At 43.4% G+C, this 16,543-nt stretch overlaps 1 protein-coding gene across 1 annotated transcript; it reads right to left on the bottom strand.

The window, feature by feature from the left end:
• Positions 1-415: 415 nt before the first annotated feature.
• On the bottom strand, positions 416-2,352 carry LOC122129326 (myelin-oligodendrocyte glycoprotein-like). The gene is made up of 2 exons (XM_042704319.1): positions 2,144-2,352; positions 416-844 (listed from the first exon to the last, which is right to left on the bottom strand). The coding sequence occupies exons 1-2, from the start codon at positions 2,166-2,168 to the stop codon at positions 495-497; spliced, it is 375 nt and encodes a 124-aa protein (XP_042560253.1). The 5' UTR covers positions 2,169-2,352; the 3' UTR covers positions 416-494.
• Positions 2,353-16,543: the final 14,191 nt, after the last annotated feature.

The raw sequence follows: 16,543 nt of genomic DNA, 5'->3' as shown, positions 1-16,543 counted from the left end.
CGGGAAAAAGTGGAATGCAACTCACCTGGCCCGCCTTCCACTTGGAACTGATACACATGCAAACAGCAACACTCTACCACACTCACAGGACTCTACACACACCCCTACACACACTCCTACAGACCATTCACGCACCAGAGTCACACCTAAGTGGCATCGGGACTATGTTGTTTATTGACCTGATGCACTTACATTAGAGCCTTTCCTTGTACTCTACCTGGCTAACGTAACTGTTTGTTCTTGGAGAGATATGATTACTTTCATGCTGCTGACAGTTCTCAGTAAAGAGTGTTAATATCATCCTGCTTGTCGTTACTCTGAAGCTTCACTACACCACAACACACATGACAGATACTGGATTGGATTATTGTATTTGTGTGATGGAGAGAGAAAGGGGTAGGGTGTGACGGTTTGCAGTATGAAAGTGTAATCAGGTTAGAGAGTGTAAGTGTGAGCAGGTTTAGTTTGTGACATGAATGACAGCACTGAGCTCTTTACAGCAGAGGAACAGGAGACTTACGTGGCACCCCGACTCTTCCCTCCTCCTTGTGTTCTCCACTGATGACCTGGCATGTTTGCACTCCTCCATCTTCCTCTCTTCTCTTCCTCAGTCTCAGAGACACGTCTCCTCTCTGCAGCTCCTGGGTGTTCACACTCACTCTGCCCTCATAGTCCCTCCCCTCTGTCACATGGCCATTCTTATACAGGTAGATACAGTCTGTCCCATTAAACCACCTGATCTCCATGGCAACAGCACTGGTTTCAGGAGAGAGGTGACAGGGCAGAGTGACATCCTCACCAAGAGAAGCCCACACAAGATGATCAGGGGTGACCAGTTTAAAATCTGTAGGGGAACAGGGAGTTGTATGGGTTACTTTCACACACACACATACACACACACACACTAAAATTACGCCTACAAACTCATTATCTCTTTCTCACATACATATTCAACTTACACATACATAGTTACTCTCTCTGTAGCACAAACACACACACACACACAAACACACATTTAAATTACACTTATTTTTCTCACACACAAACATTGTTCAATTACACCACATACTCTTTCTGAGTACACCTCCAAACTGAAGGATATTAGTGTTGTTCATATACTTTAAACTCATGTGAATCCCCCAGATGAATTAAGTAAACATGCACCACATTCATTAACATTCAAATTGTCAGCCAGCCCTTCCTGTCTGCAGACTTTCACCCCTTTCATACCTAGTTAGACCCCATACTGTTCCCCTTCCTAATATGCCCCACCTTACACCTTGAACCAGACCCCCAGACAGACCCAGTATGTTAAGTTGTGTATTCTACCTTCCTATAACTGAATGTGACTTGTGTGCTATTCTAGCATAATGTGCCATTTTAGTTTTTTCTTTGGTCCCTTTCCATGATCTTGTGGCCTTTTGTTTTTCTATTATTCTGTGTAGTTACATGTTCTAGCCTGTAGATAGCAGTATAAAACTATGAATGAGACAGATTCTCGTCAGTTAGGACGAGAGCGAAAGTGAAACTTAAGAGAGTTGCAGAGAGAGAACAAAAAAAACAGACGTGATTCTGTCGATGTGAGCTGTAATTCTGTAAAGAGTTCAAATAAATGAACAAAACTTTCCCAGTGTTGAGAGCATTGCTTTCTTCAAGTGTGCAACACTATACAGCAGAAGACACTTACATTACACCTACATACTCTCTCTCTCTCTCTCACACACACACACACATACACATACATAACACAAACACACTCTCTCTCTTTCTCACTCTCTCACACACACACTTAAATTACACCTATATACTCACTTTCTTTCTCTCTCACACACACACACACACACTTAAATTACACCTACAGTATACTCATGTGTCATATTATTTAATTTAGGCACAGGTGGACTCCATTCAAGTTGTAGAAGCATCTCAAGGACCATTGATACCAGTAGGATGCCCCAGAGCTCAATAGTAAGTGTCATAACTAAGGGTCTGATGACTTACGTAAATGAGTATTTCAGTCTTTTATTTCTTATAAATTAACAAAACTCCAACAAACTGTTTTTCTTTTTAATTGTGGAGTATTATGTGTGGATTGATGAGACACACACACACACACAAACACACACCATAAGATATCCCTTACCTTTGTCCATGACTGCGGCTGCCATTTTGCCTTCCTGAAACAGAGACAGATCATTGTGTCATGTTCTCCAACATCATTCTCAGTCTCCAGTGGGAGTCGTCCAGTAGACTTGCTTCTTTCTATTCCTGTCCTTCTATGGCATTAAGGACAGATTCTAAGACAAACTCCAGTTCTATAAGATACACTGCAGTAATATTTACCTCCCTTAGCTATGAAGCTAATCATTAACCCATCATCATCATTATCACTGCCCCCCCCCCCCCCCCCCTTCAAGAGTATATAGGAAGGCCCATGTTGTATGTATGCTGCCTTTCATTGCACACTCACCCATACGTATATGTTCTACATCATGTGATGTTTAAGAATGGAGTGATCTGTTGTATTTCGACTGCCTTTATACAGTGATATGCATTGGATAAGAGATTGTGCTTAAACTATTATTACATTGATAATTTCTGCTCATCACAAAGTAGGTCTTACCTCAGTCTAGTGTTCCAGCTATGGGAGTGAAGTTGTGGTTCCTCTGCTTCTAAGAATCTTTACACACCAAACACACACAGGCTGTTTCTCCTGCAGACTGGACACTCCTGCTGTAGACAGGCTTTACACACACTGTGACTACATGACAGGAGAAAAGGATCCCTGAGTGTTTCAGCGTAAACTGGAGAACTCCTCTTCAGAGAGATATGGAGGCCATTTTCTCTCCCAGTAACAGTCCCTCGTCTGGAATGGCTGATCTGCCGACTTCACTTCCTCTCTCAGTGCTGAGTCTCTGTGCTTCTCTCCCAGTCCTGTGCAGCTCCAGCGGTCATGGGTTTATCTGATACACTTCAGACATTCATTTACATCATCTTTGGAGAAAAGTCGTCTCAGAGGAGAAGGAACACACAACTACTCCACTCCGCGTTTAAACCACACTGGATAAAATGTGAGAGGAAAACCTGTTCCTCTTATCAAACAGCGGAGAAGCGGAAAGGAATGCGTGTGTGTGTGTGTGTAGAGCAAAAGGTGACACAAATGAAGTAAAAACTATGAAGTGAACGGGTTGATCAAAAACAGAACATTATTTCCAGAAAGCCCCAATGTCTCAGACTCTAATCTCAGACTCTCACTCTGAATGTGGCGAGTGGATGAGCAATCAGGACATTCGCCCCCCTGTCTGTCTCACACACTCAAGAACACCCTGAAACATAACAGGGAAAAGAACAAAACAGAGCAGAGAAAAGGTAAAACACACACAGGGACAAAACACAGTGTATGAGCGTATATATGTACAGTGATAACACACTCTCATTCCTCCACATAAAGGGGTTTGCCCGTGTGTTTGTGTGTGTGTGTGTGTGTGTGTGTTTGTGTGTGTAGTGATGACATTGCATTTCCACGCCTGCTTTCACTCAAAGCAAAATCAGATCATCTACACAGCAGGCAGAGTCCAGAGAAATGGTGGATGGCTCGGTGGTGTGTAGGGTGGTGTAGGGTGGTGTTAAGAGGTGGTGTAGAGTGGTTTAGAGGTGGGTCAAGAGGGAGAGAGACATATCTCAGGAAGAGGTCATTGAGGATGATGGGATTTCACCAACGATTTTACTAAGCAAAAATATAAATGCAGCATGGAAGAATATCAAAGGAGTTACATTCCCTAAAGGAAATCAGTGAGTGTGTGTCAGTCAACTATAGATGGGGCGTTACTATGGTTACAGACTGTGGCTCAACTAGAGATGCTGCATGACTATGGATACAGACTGTGGCTCAACTAGAGATACAGACTGTGTCACAAAGTTTCTATTTATTTACTTCTGTGCAGGGTTGTTTTGTCACTTGAAGTATCTGACTGAACCTGTTCTCTAATCATGGCCGTATCTACCACTGAGGACACCGAGGTCATGTCCTGATAATAAGTGATGATATCTGTGCCTTAACACAGTGTTCCGTAAGGTGCATTCTAAACGTAGTTTTAGAGACACACACACACACAACCAACAGTATGGATTTTTAGACACAATCTAATGCTCTGCCTCAAAATGAGAGCACAGTAATGTCTTTTATTTAGCAACGAATAACCGGCCAAACTTTGTCACACACGCACCCCTGGGTTCTCACAGCTCACAATAACTCCAAAATTCCACAACCTATTGTCCCAAAATAAGATAAGAGTCTGACACCATGTTTCTGCCTGATGTGTTTGGTGTCTTTATTCACACAGAGAAAAATGAGTGACAGACAGGAAGAAACTAAACTCATGTTTGGAGAAGTGCCAGGAGTGGAGGCAAAGAGAAAGACAGAAGGTGAGTAAGAAAAGGGGTTAAGTGCAGGTAGGTCTATTGCCAAGAAGGAGCTGCTAACCTACGTCTAAGAAAAAATAGGGGATTCAGTGGATTGGCTTTTTCATAAACATGGCCCAGCATTGACTATTATCAAATAACACCAACTCATGCATTAGATATTTAGACTTTTGTTATCATTTAAGAAATTCAATAGGGGAGAGAAAGAAAGGCAGTTCATTCTGAAGAGAGAGTCAGGAGGATATGAGAGGGAGAGCACAGGGGAGGGGCCTCCCTGCGTATGGCCTTGTCTCTAATGTTTGCATATACTCCACTGTGCCCTGGCACTGGGCCTGCAGACATGTGACACACACCACTGCAGAGTGCCTCGGTGAACCTGAATCTGCTGGCACTGACCATAAACGCATCAGTTAGGAGTGGGGTGGTGAACCTGAATCTGCTGGCACTGACCATAGACGCATCAGTTAGGAGTGGGGTGGTGAACCTGAACCTGCTGGCACTGACCATAGACGCACCAGTTAGGAGTGGGGTGGTGAACCTGAATCTGCTGGCACTGACCATAGACGCATCAGTTTGGAGTGTGGTGGTGAACCTGAATCTGCTGGCACTGACCATAGACACATCAGTTAGGAGTGGGGTGGTGAACCTGAATCTGCTGGCACTGACCATAGACGCACCAGTTAGGAGTGTGGTGGTGTGTGAATGTGGGGAAGAGAAAAGGGCAGCTGCCACCTCAAGCAACAGAAGATTTCAGAGGACAGACATGTTGACTCTTATGAATCAATAAATCCTGGCTTGATTTTAATGAGCTTGAATTATCTAATTCTAGTGTGAGCAGAAATGTTCTTTCCTCTGAACCCCTTGATGGTATGGTATGCTAAGCTACGGTATGCTAGGCTATGGTATAGACCTCAACTAGAGATGCTGCATGACTATGGATACAGACTGTGGTTACAGACTGTGGCTCAACTAGAGATGCTGCATGACTATGGTTACAGACTGTGGCTCAACTAGAGATGCTGCATGACTATGGATACAGACTGTGGCTCAACTAGAGATGCTGCATGACTATGGATACAGACTGTGGCTCAACTAGAGATGCTGCATGACTATGGTTACAGACTGTGGTTACAGACTGTGGCTCAACTAGAGATGGGGCGTGACTAGGGTTACAGACTGTGGCTCAACTAGAGATGGGGCGTGACTAGGGTTACAGACTGTGGCTCAACTAGAGACGGGGCATGACTGTGGTTACAGACTGTGGCTCAAAGTTATTTATTCTCTTTCTGTGGTGTTTCTGTGCAGGTTGTTTTGTCACTTGAAGTATCTCACTGAACCTGTTCTCTAATCATGCCAGTATCTACCACTGAGGACACTGAGGTCATGTCCTGATAATAGGTGATGATATCTGTGTGTGTTTTTAGACACACACACACACACACAACCAACAATATGGAGTGTGCTTTTAGACACACACACACAACCAACAGTATGGAGTGTGTTTTTAGACACACACACACACACACACACACACACACACACACACAACCAACAGTATGGAGTGTGCTTTTAGACACACACACACACACACAGCCAACAGTATGGAGTGTGTTTTTAGACACACACACACACACACACACACAACCAACAGTATGGATTGTGCTTTTAGACACACACACACAACCAACAGTATGGAGTGTTTTTTTAGACACACACACAACCAACAGTATGGAGCGTGTTTGTAGACACACACACACACACACAACCAACAGTACGGAGTGTGTTTTTAGACACGGCATGACACTTGAGTTTACAACAAATACATGGCAACAGAGCTGCGAATAACAACTTTGTACAATTGTTGATCGTTGTTGGCATGACAACAACAGTGATTACAGAGGGAAGCCACACATAAGCCTGAGGCGTATCATTAACCCGTGGTACAGGCAGGGGCTTGATTTCAGGGGGAAACATTTTGACAGGAGAGGGGGGTGTTAATCACAGAGCTCAGTTTGAGTATCCTAGGTCTGACAGGAGAGGGGGTGTTAATCACAGAGCTCAGTTTGAGTATCCTATGTCTGACAGGAGAGGGGGGTGTTAATCACAAAGTAGTTTAACGATCCTAGGTCTGTCAGGAGAGGGGGGCGTTAATCACAGAGCTGAATTTGAGTATCCTAGGTCTAACAGGAGACGGGGGTGTTAATCACAGAGCTCAGTTTAAGTATCCTAGGAGAGGGGGGTGTTAATCACAGAGCTCAGTTTGAGTATCCTAGGTCTGACAGGAGAGGGGGTGTTAATCACAGAGCTCAGTTTGAGTATCCTAGGTCTGACAGGAGAGGGGGGTGTTAATCACAGAGCTCAGTTTGAGTATCCTAGGTCTAACAGGAGAGGGGGGTGTTAATCACAGAGCTCAGTTTGAGTACACTAGGTCTGACAGGAGAGGGGGTGTTAATCACAGAGCTCAGTTTAAGTATCCTAGGTCTGACAGGAGAGGGGGTGTTAATCACAGAGCTGAATTTGAGTATCCTAGGTCTGACAGGAGAGGGGGGTGTTAATCACAGAGCTCAGTTTGAGTATCCTAGGTCTGACAGGAGAGGGGGTGTTAATCACAGAGCTCAGTTTGAGTATCCTAGGTCTGACAGGAGAGGGGGTGTTAATCACAGAGCTCAGTTTGAGTATCCTAGGTCAGACAGGAGAGGGGGGTGTTAATCACAGAGCTGAATTTGAGTATCCTAGGTCTGACAGGAGAGGGGGTGTTAATCACAGAGGTCAGTTTGAGTATCCTAGGTCAGACAGGAGAGGGGGTGTTAATCACAGAGGTCAGATCATGTGGGCCATGAGCGAGTTAGAGGTGACACTCTGGCCTTAGAGACAAAACAAAAACACCCCAACTCAATCACTGAGAACACAGAGCCACAGGGATAGAAATGGCACATTGAGGAACACACAGATACTTAACCCCACTTCTAATTATGAAGGCATATAGTACAGTAATAAGACATTTATATATATGAATCATAAATCTTCTAATTCTAAGAAACATAAAGGCATACGTGTAGAATAATAAGACATAAATATATATGAATCATGAGACTTTAGTTCTGACTGGAATCTCTCTCCACTCTCATGAACTAGTTTCCCTCGCCTCAGTTACCTCCCATCCTGAGCGTCAGTGCCTCTGATTGTGTTGCTATGACAACCAGCATTTACACCTCTGTATTCATCATATCATCCCCTTGATCCTACAGCCAGAACTCCACCTCTCTGTCCCCGTGACACCTCCTGCTATCACCTCAGATAGTAGTGTGTGTTCTGGACAGACTGCATTCCTGATCGCAGTCGAATGAAGGTGAGTCCCTTCACAGTCACGTGACACATCAGAATTACAGTCTCAAGTCACAGGAATATCAACTCTCTCAATTCTCATGAATCTTAAACTCAGTATCTGCTGTGTTGTGGGTGTTATTTAAAATGGCTGCACTGAGTAACTGACCTGAATGACTGAAAGATGAAATCCTTGTTTAACAGAGGGAGACATAAAGGCTATTACAGTATGACTCGATACACCCATGGTGGAATGTGACCTGTACATACAGCAGGTACTAACCAATCAGAGGGAGGTATATCAACTCCTCCCAAACCAGCTCTACCTGTCTGTTCTGTTTTAGCTTTCACTCGTACAGAAGAGGCGACTGAGTCAGGTAAGGGAAAACACATTTTAAATCTTTGAGCAGTTTTATGTTTACACATGTGAACAATTGAAAACACATTATTCAGAAGATGACATGATATAAACATTGAAATGTGAAAATAATCATCTGGACTATAAATTATGAACAAAATAGATTTTCTTCTCAGCATTCAAGATAAGATATCTGTTTCTGTAAAAGCACGCAGTCCCAGTAACTTCCCGTAGAAGCCTCCAGGCATAACACTTGAGTTTACAACCAATACATGGCAACAGAGCTGCGAATGTTGATTGTTGTTGCGTGGGGTAGGTAAGGGGGTAGGTAAGGGATATTCCCAAGGGTGTTGTCGAACACCACCTGTGGGAATATCCCTTACCTACCCCACTCGCACTCGTACTATATTGCTTAATTATTCCTCAGTTATATTAGATATCCGACACACTACTCTTTGTTTGGGATTGTTTTGTGTAGAATTTAGTTGTCTGCCAATTTGAAGTTTGAAGTTTAATTCAATCAAGTTAGTGGTTATTGTGTTGAAGAACAGAGGCATTGTTAATTTCACTGATCTGTTCTGTGCTGGTCTCACAGACACATAGAAAGGGTTGCATACCTCAGAGGAAGTGACTCCTGGAAAAACATATGGACTGAAGGAGGGAAATAAAATGGCTGCTCCTACATTCATTCCACATCTGGGTGAGAAATATATTTAGTATTTCCTTTAAAACAATAACACAGAGAATTAATTGCAAATATGAATTTTGCTGCTGACTTATTGTACCTGTGATGCTCTTCATCTGTCAGAGTTGAGGATTGTGCTGCTGGGATACAAAAGAGCTGGGAAGAGTTCATCAGGAAACACCATCCTGGGCAAAGAGGAGTTTGATACTGTAGGTACAACAGCTCAGTGTGTGAAGAAACAGGGACAAGTAGCAGGGAGGCAGGTCACTGTGGTGGAGGCTCCAGGATGGTGGAGGAATCATCAGTTAAAGGAAACTCCTGAACTGATTAAAAATGAGATTGAGCTCAGTGTGTCTCTGTGTCCTCCTGGACCCCACGCCCTGCTACTGGTCGTAGATTTGGATGAACCATTCACAGAGACAGAGAAAGTGCAGAAACACCTGGAGCTTCTCAGTGAGAGAGTGTGGAGTCACACTTTAGTGCTGTTCACGTATGGGGACTGGCTGGGAGACACACCCATTGAGCAGCACATTGAGAGTGAAGAAGAGAGTCTGCAGTGGCTGGTAGAGAAATGTGGGAACAGATATCATGTCCTCAACAACAGGAAGAGAGAAGATCACATGCAGGTTACACAGCTGATGGAGAAGATAGAAGAGATGGTGGCAGGAAACAGAGGATGCCATTATGAGATGGAGAGACAGAGAAGAGAAATATTGGAGGAGAAGAGGAGGAGAGATGAAGAGAGAGTGAAAGAGAGGATGATGAGGGTGAAGATAGAGAGAGAGTCTCTCAGATCACTGATGGGTGAGTTAAGAATCTCATATTCAACAACTTTCCTTTTGTTGCTCCAATTGATTGTATATTAGCTTTCTTTACACAGTTACAGACATTTAACACAGCAGATAGGAGACACATGATCAGTGCATTCATTGCTATTGATAAACACATTGACTAAATTAACAAGCGGCATTTTTCATACATTTCCATTAATAAATAATTTACTATGTGGATTAAGTATGTATTTCACATCATATTCCCTCTATAGCTGACTGATTACATTTATTCAAAAGAACTATTACCTGAACTGACTGACTTGTGCTTCTTCATGACAGGTGATGACACTCTTCATCTGTCAGAGTTGAGGATTGTGCTGCTGGGATACAGAGGAGCTGGGAAGAGTTCATCAGGAAACACCATCCTGGGCAGAGAGGAGTTTGATACTGTAGGGAGAATAGCTCAGTGTGTGAAGAGACAGGGACAAGTAGCAGGGAGGCAGGTCACTGTGGTGGAGGCTCCGGGATGGTGGAGGAATTATCAGTTAGAGGAAACTCCTGAACTGACTAAAAATGAGATTGAGCTCAGTGTGTCTCTGTGTCCTCCTGGACCCCACACTCTGCTGCTGGTCATACATGTGGACATTTCATTAACAGAAACAGAGAAAAGATCAGTGCAGAAACACCTGGAGCTTCTCAGTGAGAGAGTGTGGAGTCACACTATAGTGCTGTTCACCTATGGAGACTGTCTGGGAGACACACCCATTGAGCAGCACATTGAGAGTGAAGGAGAGAGTCTGCAGTGGCTGATAGAGAAATGTGGGAACAGATATCATGTCCTCAACAATGAGAAGAGAGAAGATCACATGCAGGTTACACAGCTGATGGAGAAGATAGAAGAGATGGTGGCAGGAAACAGAGGACACCATTATGAAATGGAGAGACAGAGAAGAGAAATATTGGAGGAGAAGAGGAGGAGAGATGAAGAGAGAGTGAAAGAGAGGATGATGAAGGTAAAGATGGAGAGAGAATCTCTCGGATCATTGATGGGTGAGTTAAGAGCCTCATTAAACAACCTTTCAACTGAAAGTATGTTTGCCATCTTTCCACAGCTACAAATATTTTGGGGGAAAATATCTGGTAAAAGTCACAAGAGCCTTCACCACTGGGAGTTCTAACTTTGACTAACAAGCAGAACATTTCATTCTTCACTAACACTGTGGTCTCTTCCTTTTGTGTGTGTGTGTTCCCTGTAGGTGAAGTGTGTCAGACCTGCCAACATGTACGCATTTTGCGTACCTGGCACGCATTTTGACATCAAAGTACGCTGGTACGAGTTGATGCTCTAAAAGTACGCAAAACTAAAAATACAAAATAAAAACGGGTTCAACCTTCAAAGTCTGTCTGTGTCGAGTCGCCAAGGCGTACATAGGCAGCTGCAGCAGAGCAAGAAGCAGAAGAGGAGTTTAACCAATCACAGACCCCCTGCAGTTACCATCCTCTGTATGACCCTCAAAATCAGAAAGTACTAGGTTACTCTGCAGTCAGTAGAATCAACCGCTGTTTTTGTCTCAGTTAGCGATTTTTCATTCATACTTACCTAACTCTCCCTTCTCGCCAACATCTGGCCAATTCTTCAAGTGAGGACATTAAACCAAGTTAAAAATCCCTGAAAGGTAAACTAACGAGTAATGCAGATAAGACGTTAAATTAATTTAATTTTAGCCCAACAATGTTAACCATGCAGTCTTTATGTTCGCCATTGATTTAAAATGGCAAATATATCTAAGTGTCTTGGCTGTGTTACAAATGGTTTGACCAGGGGCGGCTCGTCCATAAGGGCGATTGGGGCGACGCACTGCCTAGGGGAAAAGGGGAGAAAAAAAAACTCCTTATGTATAAACGCAATATCCTTGTAAGTCGCGTAAATGACATGTCCATTTAAATGTAATAATTTTTTTTCTGTCGGATTCTACCACTAGACCATCTGATCTGCCTCTGTATGTCATTGTCGAATCAGGTAACAGTCGTTCAGTCAGCCTAAAGTCGTGCTTCAAATGGCCCCACCCCTTCTCCCACTCCCATGTTAAATCCATTTTTTTTTCACAAAACAGAGCTCTCAATGCATTCTCTATGGCTTCCGGGAGGGCTCGCCCCTCCTGGTCTTGTCATAATTAGTAGACGTAAAAGCCTATACGAACGTCATACAGCTTCGACGGAGGCATATTCTGTCAAGATGGCTGCCCTGTCCAGTGCAATAACTCGATTCACTCTTTGACAGAAACTCCTTTTTAGTCGGCGTACTAATGAAGATAAATTGACAACAAAACAATTAGGACTTCCTAGACCAAATGTATCCATTCAACAGGCTTCTACAAAGGGAGGGAAATCCTACATCTAGGAATTGGAACGAAAGAAAATCGCGTGGCTAATGCGGTCTGTATTTCATATACCACTGTCACTTTTCATAGGTTTTACAGTGTGTTTCACAGTTCGCTTCTTGCACTAACACTGAATCATTTTTTATGTGATGACTTATTTTGCTTTTGTAAGCCAATACTTTCAAGATCAGTCAATAAATATTGTTGGTTTTGACTTATGTTACCCCTTCTTTATGATGTTACTGGACATATCATGTGTCCTGTTAAGCTATGTTACATCATACAACATTTGAGACACGTGGATAATGAAGTGGGATAATTTAATGTGGAGCCACATCATGTTTGCTTATGAAGGCTCCTGGATGCAACTTTCTTCCATAGCTTTCCACCTGTAACTTGCTACTCTAGCTATGTAGCAAGAGGGGACATATTACTCTTGTGTGCTGCCAATAGTGGACAAAAAGGTATTGCTGTATGAGTTAATCAGCTAACTTAATGTACTTACTGAATGGGTCGCCTTAATCATTATAAAAAAAATTGCCCCCCCTGAGAATTTTTTCAGGAGCCGCCACTGGGTTTGACGTTACGCTTTCTTGGTGTTTTTGATATTACTAATTTCAGACAAACTCTTTTAGTATGCTACCATGGCAGAACCACCGGATAAAATAAAAAGATTGCATGCGTCTCAAAAAAATCATTGATAGTCACCGGGAGAGATGGCCATGCCTCCGTTCTTTTCAGACTTCCCCACCATGCGTTCTGCACAGTGTGCAATGTCAATATTGATATCAGTCACCAAGGAGCAACAGGTAACTAACACAGTATGATGCATATTATCAGAGAATCATAGGCCTACCTGTCAAGTGTGAACATGTCCGATGCTCTCAAGTTCATGCTCGAAGTCCGCGACAGCCTTCTACAGTGTCCACACATAGGCCTACGCACAGCTATTGTCATGTCACAGTGTAATAGGCTATATGTTTCTACTAATAATAGGCTAATGATAATAGCCTAAAAAGCTCTTCCACTGACTAGAATTAAATTAAATGATAAAGAACACAACGCCATCATTTGGTCTTAGCAGTTGTCTAGTCCTGGTATCACATCATGTCATTGGGCTTGCATTCAAACGTCAGACGAGGGGAGAAAAAAAAATATGATGAATCATGACACTTAACAGGTATGAGGTCGTGTTAAATATACAACATGACCATTGTTTGAGAAGGTCCTACGTAGCCTAGAGTGAAATAACATCCCAGAGGAAATGTAATAGGCCTGCTACGTACTGCTCACTTGTGTAGAGAAAGTTTTTATTAGGCTATGAATTTGTTGTCACAGTTATCACTTATAACTGTTATCACAGTCTTTTTTTCTTAGGCCTACTAAAGTGGTTCAGAACTGCATTATTTATTAGCTCAGAATGCCGTCTATTGGTTCAAACATGCAACAGCATTATAACTAATAAAATGAAGGCCACAAAATCTTGGACAGGACAACAGAAAAATCAGGGGGGTACATTTACAACAGTTCTCTCCCCCGCCGCGCCGCACAAAACCACTGCCCCCCCTCCCCAGGGGTGGTACTCAAACACATTTTCCAATGTTGGCAGGTCTGGTGTGTGTTTGTGTGTGAGTTACCTGTAGGTGGACTGTGTGTGTCTCAGCCTTGTGTGTGTATTTGTATGTGTGTGTGTTTGTGTCTTTGTGTTCCCTGTAGGTAAAACGTGTGTGTGTCTCCCCCTTGTGTGTGTGTGTGTGTGTGTGTGTGTGTGTGTGTTCCCTGTAGATGGAGTGTGTGTGTCTGTCTTGCTATTGTGTGTGAGTTCCCTCTAGGTGGAATGTGTGTGTATCTGACTCCCCCTTGTTTGTGTGTGTTCCCTGTTGGTGGAATGTGTTTGTGTGTGTTTCTCCCCCTTGTGTGTGTGTGTGTCTCCCCCTTGTGTGTGTGTGTGTGTGTGTGTGTGTTGCCATTGTGTGTGTGTGTTCCCTGTAGGTGGAGTGTGTGTGTCTCCCCCTTGTGTGTGTGTGTGTGTGTTGCCATTGTGTGTGTGTGTTCCCTGTAGGTGGAGTGTGTGTGTCTCCCCCTTTTGTGTGTGTGTTCCCTTGTGTGTTTGTGTTCCCTTTAGTTGGAGTGTGAGTTTCCTGTAGGTGGAGTGTGTGTGTGTATGTCTTGCCCTTGTGTGGGTGTGGGTGTTGTGAACGCCCAGCGTTCGGAAGGACACGACAAGGGAATTTCAGCAATGCAGGTCCTTTATTAAGGCTTAAACTTACAAACTTAAGCACTCAAACATAACTGAAAACAGGCAAACCCACCGGCTTTCACCCGGTGTTACTGGCACATTTCCCCTCTCACAGTCCCGCTTCTCTCTGACTCTAAAACTCTTTGTCTCACTAGTTGCTGCTCAGGTGCCAAACTAGTCAAACAATATGCACCTGAGCTTGCGATCAGTGGATGGCCTGACCTCCCTAGTCCCCAGAGCACCCCCCCAGGCCTAGAGCCTACCCAGTATAGGCCTGCTAAGATAATTCACTTACTTATAAACCTAGTGGAACTCCCAGCTGCTCTTGGGGTACCACAGTGTGTGTGTGTAAGTGTGTGTGAGTTCCCTGTATGTGGAGTGTGTGTGTGTATGTCTTGCCCCTGTGTGTGTGTGTGTGTGTGTGTGTGTGTAAGTGTGTGTGAGTTCCCTGTAGGTGGAGTGTGTGTGTGTATCTCTCCCTTGTGTGTGTCTGTGTCCCTTGTAGGTGGAATGTGTGTGTGTGTTTGTGTGTTCCCTGTATGTGGAGCATTTGTGTGTGTATTTATGTTCCCTGTATGTGGAGTGTGGTGTGGTGATGGTTTTGGTGATTGGGACTCATCATGTAAAGATGGTGTTCTCTCTCACTGTATGTGGAGTGCGTGTGTGTGTGTGTGTGTGTGTGTGTGTGTGTGTGTGTGTGTGTGTGTGTGTGTGTGTTCCCTGTATGTGGAGTATGGTGTGGTGATGGTTTTGGTGATTGGAACTCCCCGTGTAAAGATGGTGCTCTCTCTCACTTCCTCCAGGCAGACACACTGGGCAATCCTTTAGTTTAACCCTCCTATTATGTTTGGGGTCAATTTGACCATATTCAATGTTTAACGTCTCTAAATAATGATTGAAATATTTTTTTTTTGCTTCATATTTAATGACTTTTCCTAATTTAATGGGGACAACAAAATTAACATGATGATATGTTTTCAATGTCCTGTACACATGATGTATGCATAGGTGTTGTTTGGGGTCAATTTGACCCTAGGCTGTTTTAATTGTATAAAACAGGGGTTTTCAACCAGGGGTCCGCGGCCCCCCGGTGGTCCGCAACGGCATTACAGGGGGTCCCCGACATGAGCCTATCAGTTCACCATTATTTTTTCATTTTTTTTATAAATTCTCTTTGATATTTCAACAAACTTTCAGATGACGTCAGATATCGTGAAATAGATCTAAAATAAGAAAATTATGTCTAAAAAAATATAAAGGAGATTCACGCTGACAGAATGTAGCATTGCACCTATCCAGTCTATGGTAGTCTGTGCTTTGCCAATGTTGATGCAATGCGTCCCGAAGGTCACGCCATACGCATATTATTCATAACGTACAGTCTCACGCGCAAAGTTGACAAGCATCTGCTGCCGAAAAATAAATACTTTTGGTGAACGACTGAAGTTATCTACTTTCCTTAGCTAACATTTCGTTCTAACGTCGAGTTAGCTGGTCAGAAGCACTAATGGATCGGTTTTTAGTGAGGAGAGTGACAGAGGGACAGACTGCCATGACAGAGGGACAAGCTGCCACAATCGAGGGACAAGTAGAGGCTTCCAACAAAGCTACACTCTCACATGATACAGGGAAACAAAGTAAAAAAAGAAAATACAATGAGGAATACATCAAATGACGAGAGAGCAGGAGAGGAGGTACCACTGTGTTTCGTGTGTTCAACATTACTGTCAAATGAAGCCATGAAGCCGTCAAAACTATTCCGGCATATGGAGACGCATCACGTTTTCTTGAATGCCAAGCCTATAGAGTACATGCAACAGATGTTGCGTGATTTTCATATGACTTAAGTTCTGGATAAGTTGCCAGACAGAATTTCCAGAGCTTGCTGCAAAAGCAATGAGGTGTATTTTGCCCTTTCAAACTACCTACCTGTGTGAGAGCAGTTTTTCGACACTGGCTTACTTGAAGAATAAGTACAGGGCGAGGCTTGAACCAGAGAATGATATGAGACTGTCGCGGTCCACCATTTCGCCACGAATAGACAGGCTGTGTGGAGTTCACCATGCCCGGATATCACACTGAAAGGTCTCCCTTCTCTCCACACACACCACGTACGGACACACGCACGCGCGCGCACAGGCACATCAGTGGGCCCCGGATTACTTTCTAGTCAGAATGGTGGTCCCTGAGACAAAACCAGTTGAAAACCCCTGGTATAAAATATATTTCATCACATTGTTACTATTCCTGATAACAGAAATTGTTATTTATTCCAAATGTTATAGATAACAACAATATGTACTTAGAAATAATATGAATCCATAAAACACCAGAAGGATATCTCTTTCCAATTTTAGGTCA

The sequence above is a fragment of the Clupea harengus genome, unplaced genomic scaffold, assembly GCF_900700415.2.
Source record: "Clupea harengus unplaced genomic scaffold, Ch_v2.0.2, whole genome shotgun sequence".
NCBI lineage: Eukaryota > Metazoa > Chordata > Actinopteri > Clupeiformes > Clupeidae > Clupea > Clupea harengus.
Note: the sequence above shows the minus strand (reverse complement) of the source record. Positions and strands in the feature narration are given on the sequence as shown.

Coding starts and splice junctions, on each gene's coding strand:
- LOC122129326 (XM_042704319.1), bottom strand. CDS start 2,168: ATGGCAGCCGCAGTCATGGACAAAG. Junction 845..2,143: donor AGCCGCAGTCATGGACAAAG/GTAAGGGATATC, acceptor GTTCCCCTACAG/ATTTTAAACTGGTCACCCCT.